The 13,672-nt window shown below is 39.3% G+C and overlaps 1 protein-coding gene across 1 annotated transcript; it reads left to right on the top strand.

Moving 5' to 3' along the window:
- Positions 1 to 498: 498 nt before the first annotated feature.
- On the top strand, positions 499 to 1,137 carry LOC131658572 (agamous-like MADS-box protein AGL80). Its single transcript, XM_058927851.1, has one exon. The coding sequence runs from the start codon at positions 499 to 501 to the stop codon at positions 1,135 to 1,137; it is 639 nt and encodes a 212-aa protein (XP_058783834.1).
- The last annotated feature ends 12,535 nt before the right edge of the window (positions 1,138 to 13,672 follow it).

Genomic DNA, 13,672 nt, shown 5'->3' with positions numbered 1-13,672 from the left:
AAGAGGAAAGAAAAAATCACATTAATTACATCAAATAAATATGGGGTAATAAAACAAATCAAACGGATGTATAAAAATTTGAGAAAGAATCTAGCCAAAAAATAAAAAATGAATTTGAGAAAGAAAATAATTAATTGGTGGCACACAAAATAGGGTAATTTACCGCGTGCACGAATCACGTACGTATTAAAAAAGGTAACCTAGGCCAACAACTAACCACGTACGTGCATGAATCAAATATTGCGAATGTTAAAAATTAAATGTCATTAAAACATTGTTTTTATACATCGACATAGATGGAATAAATATAAAGAGCCATTTTACCGTCGTAAAATGCCAGTTGGAAAACACGTATACTGATATACATGCACCTAACCACGTAGGTATATCGAATTTGGTCTCTATATATACAACACATTATTCACAAAACGAAAATCACCAACCATCTAGTTTACTTCTTTTTCTCTATCGATTTTCATCTTTTTCTTGTCAAAAACCATGACTAGAAAGAAGGTGAAGCTTGCTCTCATTGAGAACAATACCGCAAGGAAAGTAGCATACAAGAAAAGGAACAAGAGTTTATTGAGGAAGGTTGATGAAATATCAACCCTTTGCGGTATCGAGGCTTGTGCGATTATTTATGGCCCATACGATCCTCAGCCTGAGATCTGGCCATCACCGTCGGGAGTTGAAAAGGTGCTTTTGAAATTCAAGGCAGCGCCTGAATTTGATCAAAGCAGAAGGATGGTGGATCTAGAGAGTTTTCTGAAACATAGAATTTCCAAGGCTGAAAAGCAACTTAAAAGGCAATGGGCAGACAACAAAGAGACAGAGACAACCATGCTGATGTTTCAATGTCTCAATGCTGGGAATGTCGAGCAGAACGATATGTCGATGGATGTTTTGAATGATCTTTCTTGCATGATTGATCATAATTTGAGGAAGATTGGTAGAAGGATTGAATCAGGTGATAGTGAAAATATTAATCACCAAAATCCAATCGAAAGTCAAGTCATGGCTGCTCAAAGCCAAGTCCAACTCCCTATAGCACCGCCACCGCCACTACTACCACCACCACCACCAACCGAACCTGATAATGATGAAATTGCAATGATGAGTAGGTTGGGATGGCTATGAATAATGATACCATTCAAAAGCAGTTGTTTGATTGAGTAAAGAGTCTATTGTGTGCATGTGTTTTCAATACTTTTTGCAGTATTCTTAGCCTTGACTATTGTTAACAATTACATTTATCCATAAAAATAGTGTTTTATCTCATGTTATAAATCTGGTGATGAAAGGTAAGGATCATAGAAAAAAATGAATTAATAAACGATAATCAACCAACAATGGATAATTGGGACTTGGTCTTGAATGAAGAAGTGTCTTGTAACCTCCACTTTTTTTTTTTCCAATAAGTAATGCTTCATTGAACTCATTCAAGAATACAAGAAGTAATTCGAAACCGAGAAGCCAAAAAAAAAACACCTTACCTCTTTAAACATCTAAGAGGCAAGATATTTCATATTTCAAATGTAAAAATGGCAAGATATTTCATATTTCAAATGTAAAAATTACAAGACACAAAGGAAATATTAACAGTACTAAACCATCTCCATGAATAGGAAACTATGGCGGTATAACAATCATTAAAATTAAATTGTTTACCTTCTGTTGAATGTAGTATAGGGCAAGCAACAAAAAAAAATTGGAAATATTGATCCGATTATCGTCCTCAGAGATGGAGAGATGCCATTTAACAGTTTCTACGGTTTCGGACTTTGGATTGAATGAGCAAAAAGTAAACAAAGATATAGACAGGAAAAGAATAAACACATTCTTAGAAGAGAAATAACTTATCAGGAATGTAAATATATTCACTCTTCACAAATGTAAACTTATCGACCTATTATACTTAACCTAAGATACTCATCTATGTTATCACGTACCTCTCACATAAGCGTCCATCTCTGGAGCACAAACGAGATCATCTCACAACTAAGGTTATCTCTAAAGCGAAGTCGCGAGAACATCCGTATTCTCGCGTCAGCGATCTCTCGCGTGCCACTCAAACACGAAAGCATTAAGTACAGATACAAACAGTGAATGCTAGCTCTAAATCTATCTATAGAGTTCAGAACCAACAGATTATCATCCTAGATAAAGATTTAAGAAGTTTATCTCTAAAGCAACCCAAATCCCCAGCATATAGTAAAAATCCAGGATAACATCAACACAGATTTATAAAGCAAGTTAAATATAACATTATAATCGGTAAATATACATAAGATTCGAGTAACTATACAAACAAACCCAACACAAAGAAATACACAGAGAATAGAAGAGATAAACCAAATATCTCGCAAGTTGTCAGATCCGATTGATGAGAAATCCACCTCCGATCTTCAAAGTGCATGACCCGGTGTTGTTTTCTAAGCTAATCCTACTCTAAGAATGAAGTTGATGGTGTTGGGACTCAAAACTACCCAACCCATAACCTAAAAAAGTGATTTTTCCCCTTTTTAACAAGTCTGAAAATTCGTCAGCTCGCTGTTAGCTGATGATTTCTTTTGGGAAGAATGTCCTTTGAAGATTCGGAATTTAAAGGAAGATGGTTACTGATGATCATCTTTGAAGATAAAAATGGCTACTGATGGCTATGCTTCGAGAATGATGTTTAAGTTGGAACAAAGATAGTGAGCGCCGAAGCTAAATTCGAAAAGAATGGTCTTTGGGACTTAGACGTTTTTGCAAAATATACGAAGTACTGAAGCTTAGCGGGTTTTCGTGGCATTCTCGATTCTGATTATGTTGCCACGCGTTGAAGGGAGATTCAGGCGGGATGATTTGAATTTCGAAATAGTTTATGTAACCGCACGAAAACAGATGGCATCCCTAGATTTTCTGTGGGCAACATGGCATTAGATTAGTGTAGGACCGTTAGGGTCGAAACTAGTATAAATAAGGGTCTTAATGTTAGGATTCCGTGTGTTCATTTTGTACAAATCACTCACATATTACTCAAGTATCAAGTGTTAAGAGAAAGAGTTCGCCGAGAAATGTACGTATGACACCAATACCAATTTAAATACATGTGTATTTTTCTCTTTATTCAAGTATCTTTCGATATTACTGCATTTCATTTACTTTATGTCATTTATATTCCTGCACTTGTTACTTTCATGTCATTTAATTTTCGAAGCATTTAACTTCTCTGCACTTTAAAATTCTTGCACTTTTACAGTTTTATCTTATGTTTTATTTTTAACTTACCCTTCGCTGATGTTATATTTACGTGTATAACAAGGTGATTGCTAATCTTTATTTCTTTGATTAAGTATTTCTTATTTCGAGACACACCAACCATAGACATAATTCGAACTATCATGAATAACAACCTTTTTTGACTATGTCCTAGGATCAATCTAGTCGATCCTGCGAGTAACCAAATCATATTTATTATAGTTTGGAAGACTAGCGGTTGTTTATCGGAAATCACCTTAAACAAATTGGCACACTTGGTGGGACTGTGTCAAACAGATTGTTATTAATCGATTGTTTTTTTTTGTCTAGAAAATATCAAGACCTTCTATGAACCTTAGTAACGGTAAATTAACAAACAGTGCACAACCGATTCCCAAACGAAGGTACAACAAGAAAATGGTCGTTACGGCCAGTGTAGGGGGAGATCAAGATCCCCCGCAAGGGTCAGGAACAGGAGCGACAAATTCTACGCATATTTCGACTTCTACTCAAGGAGCGCAGGATATACTGGGTCCGACTGGATCGAGACCTACGGATAGTTCCCAGGCTATACCTGAAAACAATGCAGCGACGACAGGGACTATCCCAGTTTCAGTATCGACTACTGCGCCTCCGTCCTCAAGTGCGAGCGGAATGCAACTTGCCTCGATAAATGCTGCAAATCAGTTATTTACCCCAGGATCATCCGCATTTGAATGGAGAACAAACAGTCAATATGGAATGCCAAATCCATACATGACAGGTACACGAGCAGCAGGACCCACATATACTACAAACCCGGCAGCGTTTTCGCCAAATGCTGGATCAGTGGGTCGAAGCGCACAAAACACTGGCTTCTCTGCCCAAATACCCAATTTTACCACAAGTAATCAAGCAGCATTCCGACAAGAGATGGACGCAAGTAACCACGATATGTTAGGAACCCTGGCCAGAGAATTAGCGTCAATCTTGAATCCATTAGAAACCAATATTTCTAATGCTAATCGGGAGAATGTGGAAACTTTTCAAAAAATATCTTCTCAAATGAATCGAATGGCAGAATTCTTGGGAGTTCAACAACCCAAGCGGAGAAATAACCAATCCTCTTATCGAGAAGGCGATCCCATTCTAGAACGTATCCAAAATGCGGTTCCTCCGCCTAGTACAACCACTACTGGCGTGATTCCTCCGCAAAGAACAACAACGGTCGAAAGGAATCGGGTAATAGATTTAGAGGCTTCGAATCAAAGAACTGTTCCTGTTCAGCAAGAGTTTGAGGAAGAAAGACCCATATTAAGGGTAGTAGGTAGGAACGAACACCCAGACGAAGTAGTTCAGAGAGTCAGGAGAGAAAACCTGGCTACAGAGAATAACCTTACTGCCATGATAGAGAGAGTTATGGCCAATAATGGCCTCAGTACTGGACTTCGACGTCCAAATTATACATCCCCCATAGCGGATTATATTATGCAAACAGAATTGCCAAGGGGTACCAAAGTACCCAAATTCACGAAGTTTTCAAGGGACACTAGTGAATCAACGCTGGAACATATTGCCAGGTATCTGACAGAAGCTGGAGATTTAGCAGGAAATGAGGATTTAAGGATTAAATACTTCCCTAGTTCACTGACAAAAAATGCTTTTGTTTGGTTCACTACCGTACCCCCAAATTCCATAGATGCATGGGCCCACTTGGAGAGATTATTCCATGAACAATTTTACATGGGTCAAACCAAGATAAGTCTGAAAGAATTGGCTAGCATCAAGAGGAAATTCACGGAGTCTATTGACGATTACTTAAACAGGTTCCGTTTGCTGAAATCAAGATGCTTCACGATTGTCCCAGAGCATGAATTAGTTGAAATGGCTGCAGGTGGCCTAGATTATTCGATTCGAAAGAAACTGGATACTCAGTACCTGAGAGATATGGCTCAATTGGCAGATAGAGTTCGACAAGTCGAACGGTTAAAGGCAGAAAAGGCTAGAGCAAGTAAAAGTTATAAGAAAGAGAGAGTAGCATACGTCGAAGTAGACGAAGTTGATGGCGAACCTCTCGAAGACTCATACGACATGGAAGAGGTCGAAATAGATCTTGCTGAGTTAAAGGAAGCGCCACCCTATGCTTGCAAATTACTCACCCATTCTAATGGAAGAAATCCAGTAGATAATGATAAAAGTGATAGATTTCCTAAGAAAACTTATACATTTGATGTCACTAAGTGTGACGAAATATTCGATTTACTAGTGAAAGATGGCCAAATGATAGTGCCTCCTAATTCTAAAATTCCTCCGTTAGAACAACGGAAGAAGAGAGGTTTTTGTAAATATCATGGTTTTCTAGGCCATAAAACCTCACAATGTTTTCTTTTCAGGGATCTAATCCAGAATGCTATCAAGGATGGACGTCTGAAATTCGCTGACAAAAGCAAGAACCCTATGAAGGTTGACGCAGATCCTTTGAACGTGGCTGACACTAACTTGTGTGAACCACTTGATGTCAACATGGTGGAAGTATCTGAAATGCATGCTGCTGAATCAGAAATAATTTTAGATGGAAAGCAGGCTACTGAAAGCCTAAAGACCAATTCGATCCTCAATGCCGATGTTGAAGGATCCTTCGATGCTAAAACGACTGAAGTTTTGAAAGAAGAAACCAGGGAGGCCACTGAAGACCTCAGGGTGAAACTTCAACAAATTCAGATTTCTGAAACCCCTCCAGCAGTTGTTAACATGGTCAATGTTAGACGTCCTTTATCTGAAATCGAAGAACTAGAAAAATGGTTGATAAGGGAGAAAGGAAACATTGAGATCTCGCCAAGAGGAAACAGTCTGAAAGATTATCTCTGGGATTGCCATGTAAAGAATGGTGGAAAAAAGGTGATGTGCCCAAGATGTTCAGTTATGACAAATCGGAGGGTTCAAGCCAATTTCGAGAGGGCCTTGCAAGAAAGATTAGAGCAACCTTGGAGAGGAGGAAACTTGTTGTTGAAAGTGTACCCAAGGTCTGAAGAAAGCTTGGTTGGTTTCTTGGTCAGGTGTCACAACGACAATTCTGAAGTTGCACTGTGCCCTAGATGCGGTGCAGTCTATGACGAATTGCTAGCAGGATCATTCGAAAGGGTGTATCTTTATATGGGTCGGGAGACTCAGGGACTTCGTCCTAACTTGTTTGGGTTCGACAACCGGACCCCATCGAGAAGGCCTAACAGCCCACACCCTAGAGCTCGAAGGGTCACATTCAAAGTTCCTGTAGACATACCCAGGGATAGATGGATGCAAGCTGGTGCCAGAACCAACAAATGGCGAAGTTGGGACCAAGGAGGAAGAACTGCAATGGCATATAGGAGGCAATTCCAGACTTCCAATCGAGAGATGTACCGGTTGGAAAACTACAAAGGTAAAAATCCTATGTCTAGAACCCAATGGAGAAGGCATCAGAGGATAAAGAAAGCCCAAAGGAAATTCAAACCAAGGGAGGCTGGAGAATCAAGTAGCAATAAAATCCCAGTGCTGGGGGCAGGGACAAGCAAACCTCCAGTGGAACGCAAGTTGTTCGATTCTTAAAATGAGAAAGAAGAGGAAAAGATGCATTCCAGCCTTTGGAAAGAAGATGATAGAATGACAAATGATTTTGACTCTGATGGAGTATCATCTATAAACCTCAACTGCAATGTTGTATCTGTTCTCCCTCATGAGTTTAATCAAGAAACTGAAGTTAAAGATTGTGAAGAGGCTGGCGTCGAAGAGATGGCGAAACACAGACCTGTGTGTTACTATGTGTTGAACAATGGTGCGGTTGAAGAACAGAATGCTTTCTTCGAAAGGCCTGATGAAGGTATGCGAAACCATTTGAAACCACTCTACATAAGGGCTAAGATTGAAAATGTTGGCATTAATAAAGTCCTTGTAGATGGAGGGGCAGCGGTGAACCTAATGCCCCAATACATGCTGAAAAGAATTGGTATGTTTGATACTGATATAAGGCCACATAACATGGTTTTGTCTAACTACGAAGGCAAAATAGGGCAAACCTTGGGAGTTGTCCAAGTAAATATAACGGTGGGCTCAGTCACAAGGCCAACTATGTTTATGATCATACCAGCGAAAGCAAATTATAACCTCTTGCTCGGAAGGGAATGGATCCATGGAGTTGCTGCTGTGCCTTCGACAATGCATCAAAGGTTAACCATTTGGAGAGAAGACGGCATAGTAGAGAATATTGAGGGGGATCAGAGTTACTACATGGCTGAAGTTAACCAAGTTAATAAGACTAACTTCGATAGGAACTTGGCAAACATAGGACCTTGCCATGCTGCGGAAGATATATACACCCCAAACAAGAATGCATTGTATTACTTGTCTTTGCACCCAAATGGTTTCCAATGGAATAGGGAAACAATGGATGGCCCAGAAGATACTACACCAATGGAGCATTATCCAGCAATACGGCTAACAGGCTAACATGACGACGTTGATGATGTCTGAGTCATCATTTTTCGAAAAGATTTCGGCTTATATAGCCGAGAATAAAAGAAAGACGGCTCTCGAAGCCGAATTATCAAACATGTTGGTTAATGCAGATCTAAGTAAGGAGGAAACACCAGATTCGGGGATACATATAATCCCCCAACTACCTGAAGATCCAGTTCGAGTCGAAGAGATCTCAAGAGAAGAGATAAGTCAAAGATTGGATGCAATCTACGACAAAGAGCCTTTGGGTTTCGATAAGGACCCAATGGGGGCAAGTATTAAAATGTTAGCCCAAGATCCACTCGAAGAAGTAAATCTCAGAGATGGAGATCAGAAGAGGGTAACATACATCAGTGCGAAACTGGCGCCAACGCTGAAGTCAAAAGTCATCACGTTGCTGAAGGAAAATAAAGATTGCTTCGCATGGGATTATGACGATATTGAAGGATAGAAAAACACTTAGAAAGGGGGGGTTTGAATAAGTGTAGCTTTAAAAAACTTGACAGATAAAAATAAATTGCACAGATATTTTTATCCTGGTTCGTTGTTAACTAAACTACTCCAGTCCACCCCCGCAGAGATGATTTACCTCAACTGAGGATTTAATCCACTAATCGCACGGATTACAATGGTTCTCCACTTAGTCAGCAACTAAGTCTTCCAGAGTCTTCTGATCACACACTGATCACTCCAGGAACAACTGCTTAGATACCCTCTAAGACTTTTCTAGAGTATACTGATCCACACGATCACTCTAGTTACAACCTGCTTAGATAACCTCTAAGACTTCCTAGAGTATTCTGATCCACACGATCACTCTAGTTCCTTACAACTTAATGTAATCAATTCTAAGAGTATTACAATTGCTTCTTAAAAGCGATAATCACAAACTGTGATATTTCTCTTAACGTTTAAGCTTAATCTCACTAATATATTACAACAGCAATGTAGTGAGCTTTGATGAAGATGAAGATTCTGAGCTTTGAATTTGAACAGCGTTTCAGCAAGTTAATATGAGTTGTTTTGTTGCAGAATCGTTAACCTTGCTTCTCATCAGAACTTCATATTTATAGGCGTTGGAGAAGATGACCGTTGAGTGCATTTAATGCTTTGCGTGTTCCGTACAGCATCGCATTTAATGTTATACGCTTTTGTCAACTACCTCGAGCCTTGTTCACGCTGTGTCTACTGACGTAGCCTTTAGTAGCTTTTAACGTTCCTTTTGTCAGTCAGCGTAGCCTGCCACTTGTACTTCCTTCTGATCTGATGTTTGTGAATACAACGTTTGAATATCATCAGAGTCAAACAGCTTGGTGCATAGCATCTTCTGATCTTCTGACCTTGAAGTGCTTCTGAGCGTGATACCATCAGAACTTCAGTGCTTCTGTTCTCTTGTTCTTCTGATGCTTCCATAGACCCATGTTCTGATTCTGCTTCGACCATCTTCTGATGTCTTGCCAGACCATGTTCTGATGTTGCATGCTGAACCCTTTGAGACAAAGCTTCTGAGCGCTGAATTATGCATACTCTTTATATATATTTCCTGAAAAGGAAATTGCATTGGATTAGAGTACCATATTATCTTAAGCAAAATTCATATTATTGTTATCATCAAAACTAAGATAATTGATCAGAACAAATCTTGTTCTAACAATCTCCCCCTTTTTGATGATGACAAAAACATATATAAATGATATGAATTTGCGATCAGAAAGAACAGACGGCAAAAGACAAATTACACAGCTATAGCATAAGCATATGAATATGTCTCCCCCTGAGATTAACAATCTCCCCCTGAGATAAATAATCTCCCCCTGAAATAAATACTCGAAGAACTTTAATAAAAGACTTCCCTGATTATTTCGGTAGAGACGATCATATAAGCTTCTGTCTTCAGAGAATTCATAGCTTCTGACTTCTGCTTCCATTGGACAGCTTCAGAACTAGAATTTCTTTAGATCCCTAGAACACTCACAGCTTCTGATTCCTGCTTCCATCTAGGACAGCTTCAGAACTTGAATTTCTTTGATCTTCTGAACATTCACAGCTTCTGACTTCTGCTTCCATCTAGGACAGCTTCAGAACTTGAATTTCTTTGATCTTCTGAACATTCACAGCTTCTGATTTCTGCTTCCATCTAGGACAGCTTCAGAACTTGAGTTTTCTGGATCTTTAGAACATTCACAGCTTTGAATTTCTGCTTCCCTCGGATAGCTTCAGAGCTTTGAATTTCTACCAACATCACTTCATGCTAGATTTGTATCAGAACATTGTTGAATGTACCAGAGCATCATCAGAGCATCTCTACATCCTGAAATGTTACAGAACAAAAACTAAACGACAAAAGTCAGCATGAACGAGTTAGAACATAAAATATATATTCGAACACATTATATGTATCAGAGCCATATAGGCTAAAATATTGTATCAGAGCAAATAGAATTTTGTCAGATCAAATAGACAATTCATTCTTCTTTCTTGCTTCTGATTTCTGAAGCTTGATAGCACTCAGCTTGCTTCAGTTTCCATGGTTTTGCTTCTTGTGTTTGCTTTGAAGATTCTCTTTACTTCTTTATACCTGCAAAACACTTAAACCATATAGAACTTGCAGTTCTTGTTAGTGAATGTGTGGGAGCTTTACCCAGCAACTGATAGATTAATCAAATCATTTATCATTTATCTTCTCCCCCTTTTTGTCATATCATCAAAAAGCAAAAAAGATTCAGAGACAAACAAAACGAAACACACGGAGGAAGAAGATGATTTCATTGAAGTTCAAACAGCAGGTACAGAAGTACATGAAGATAGGAAAGATCAGATGCACAAAGACAGATGCAACGAAAAGAAAGAAACAACACAGACTCAATCTAAGATGGCCCTAGTCTTGACAAGATCTTGGTCAGCATCTCTTGAACCTTATTGTTGTGTCCTTCTTGCCTCACCATGAAAGCGCTATACTCAGCATTGAGTGAGCTTTGCTCATCCTGTCTCTTCTGAATTTCTTCCAGAGTCCTTGCAAGACGAGAAGATTCATCAGAAGAAGCTTCACAGCTTCTATCCACAGGGATGACATGTTGATCTGCAGCTTCCATAGATAGATCATTTGCAGGAATTTCCTCAACAGGATCTGATTCAGCAACATGATCTTCAGCATCTGCTTCTTGCATAGAAGCATCTCCATATTCTGCAGCAGGAATTTCCGAGTCTCCATTTTCAAGTGCCTGAAGAATGGCAGCTAGATTCCTGGGAGCAGAAGGACCTTCAACTTCTGGTGGGTCAACAACTTCTGGAATGACCAAGCTTGGGTCTTTCTCAGACGGGTTTTCCCTCAGATAGTCAAAAAGAGTCTTGAAATCTCCGAGCAGAACAGGATAATCAGGAATAAAGATGACAATATCCCTGCATGGATTTGCTTCCATTTCAGCAGCCAATCTTAATTGTTCCATCTCATCCAAGAAGGGCTTCTCTTCAGCAGCAACACAATTTCTGAGAGGATGGTAGTATATACCATTATCATCTTCCAGAAGATAACCAGGGTAACCAGGGGCAGTAGCCACTAGTCTTTTCTGTACTCCCATTGCTTCTACTTGAAAATCCTTGCGAAATCTTCTCTAGAGATTTCTTGTAGAAACATCATCCAGACCATTTAGAAATGCATCCTTCAGAAGGTCTAGACTGCTAATCACCTCATGTCTGAAAAGTTCCAGGTAGGTATAGGGTTCAGGTTCAGGCGGATTGAAGGTGAATTTGTAGTCAGGATAGAGAAGACAGTAAGGTTTGGATTTTCTGGTAGGTAAGGGATGGAATATAGAAGGTGGAGGTGCGGTGGATGAGGAAGAAGGGATATCTGAGAGAATGATTGATGAGGATGGAATATCAGAAATGATAGATTGAGACGAGGATGGAGTATTTGTAAAGGGAATTGGTGAGAAAGATTTATCAGAAGGAGTTGGGGGAAGAATACTTAGAGGTGTGGGGTTTAGAATAGGAGAGGAGGAGGTTGATGGAGAAGGATTTGGTAAGGTGAAGTTTATTTTTGGTTCAGATGGAGGTGATTGGAAAGATGGTTTAGGGACAGAAGGAGGTGGAGTAAAAACCTTTCTGGAGATTTGTACAGAAGAAGAAGAAGATCTGGTTCTGCGAAAGGAATCTCTGATCCTTTTATCTCTTCGTTCTTCAGAGTCCACCTTGTCAGGATCATAGGTGACCCTCAACTTCTTGGCTTTCTCAGCCTCATCTTCTTGGGCTTTTCTTTTTAGCCTAGCCTTTAGTTCCTTCTGATCCTTCTTCAGAAGATCAGCCTTGGACGGAAGTACTCTGCCACGGATCCAAGCTGGATCAATATCTGATTGCTTCCTAACACAGTCTTCCAGGTAAGACTTGACAACCTGATGCAGTTCTTCTTGAAACAAGGAGGCAAAACCTTCAACAGCAACTCTTCTTGAGAGAATGTCAGGAAAGCTTTGGCACACAGAAGGTACATTTTTAATGAGTTCTAATCTGAACAAATCCACACCATTAAAAATGGGACCTTGAACTACTCCAAGCAAATGGGATGCATTGAGTTTTCTGATGGAGTCCAGCACTTTGCTTTCAGTAAGAATGTCTGAAATCATTCTTCCAAACGGAATAGTCGTTTTTGAAAGATGAGGGTACTTCGCCCTTTCCTCTTCTCTTGACTCAAGGATTGAAGTCTTCAGATTCTTAAACAGAATGTGAGAAATGTTGATCTCAGTCTTTTTGCCAATGCAGAAAAGGGTGTGCTTGTGATCTGGACTGATGTAAGAAGAGGAGAGCATCCTTTTTCTGTGGTGAAGAGAACCCATAATGATCTCAGCCCATACTCTATAAAATGGCCTCAAGGTGCCTGTGTTATTCGAGTCAATCCCAGAAGACATAGAGATTTGTTTTTCAACTATTGACCAATCAACAGATGTATGTCGAAAACCAGACCAACCTTCTTCATCATTCAGATTGTATAGCTTCCTGATCAGTTTTTCAGAGATAACCACTTCATGCCCTAGCACGAATGAAATGATGGCCGTTGGGGTAACCGTTGCATGTACCCAGAAATCCTTCACAAGATCAGGATAAATTGGACCAACCAATCTATTGAGATACTTGAACCATCCTTGCTCAAGGATTCTTGCATCACACTTAAAGCCATTCGCTTTAAGATTGTTGAAGTCCACAGCAGTTTCACATAAAACCTCCAAGTCCTTCGTGGGTATCAAGCAAGTTTTCAAAGGAGCATATTCATAATTTCGTAGAAGGATTTGTGAAGAAGTAAGTCTTTCTTTTGAGGAGGATGAACAAGAGGAAGAGTTCATGATGATAATGCTTTGAGATCAAATCAGAAAACTAGGGTTTGAAGAGAAATGCAACGAAGTGAATGCACAAAATAGAGAGAAAGAGAGAAAAAGAGGGAATGAAGATGAAGCGGGTTATTTAAAAGATTTAAAAAGAAATCATTATGCATTTAATGAGAAATGACATTAGGAGAGAGAACACAGTAAATGAAATGATTTAATACAGTTACCTAGGTCGGCGTCTTTTCAAATGCACGCTTTGTACTAACCGTACAGACACGTGTTCACCATAAGATAATAGATGATAGCTGTAAATTTTAGAATAGACTTTACGCCTTCAGATTCAGATCACTGCTTCTGATCTGATCAACTTTCTCTTCTGGAACCACTCCTTCTGAAGTGTGCTGATATAAATCTGAATGATCTTCTGATCCATTACTTCTGATATGCACAGCTTCTGGAGGTTCACTTCTTTGCTCTGCAGCTTCTGATACGACAAAATTGTATCTGCAGAAATTCTTAAGCTGCTTTGTTTCATCAGAAACAAGTTTATCATCAAACCAGATATTTATTGATTCGTCCACAATCAATATTATTGTATATTCTGTAGCATTTAGAGCATTCAGAATACTCAAGAACGAAACATCAAT

This window comes from Vicia villosa, linkage group LG3, assembly GCF_029867415.1.
Source record: "Vicia villosa cultivar HV-30 ecotype Madison, WI linkage group LG3, Vvil1.0, whole genome shotgun sequence".
NCBI classification, from domain to species: domain Eukaryota; kingdom Viridiplantae; phylum Streptophyta; class Magnoliopsida; order Fabales; family Fabaceae; genus Vicia; species Vicia villosa.
This window is presented reverse-complemented; position numbering and strand designations above follow the sequence as displayed.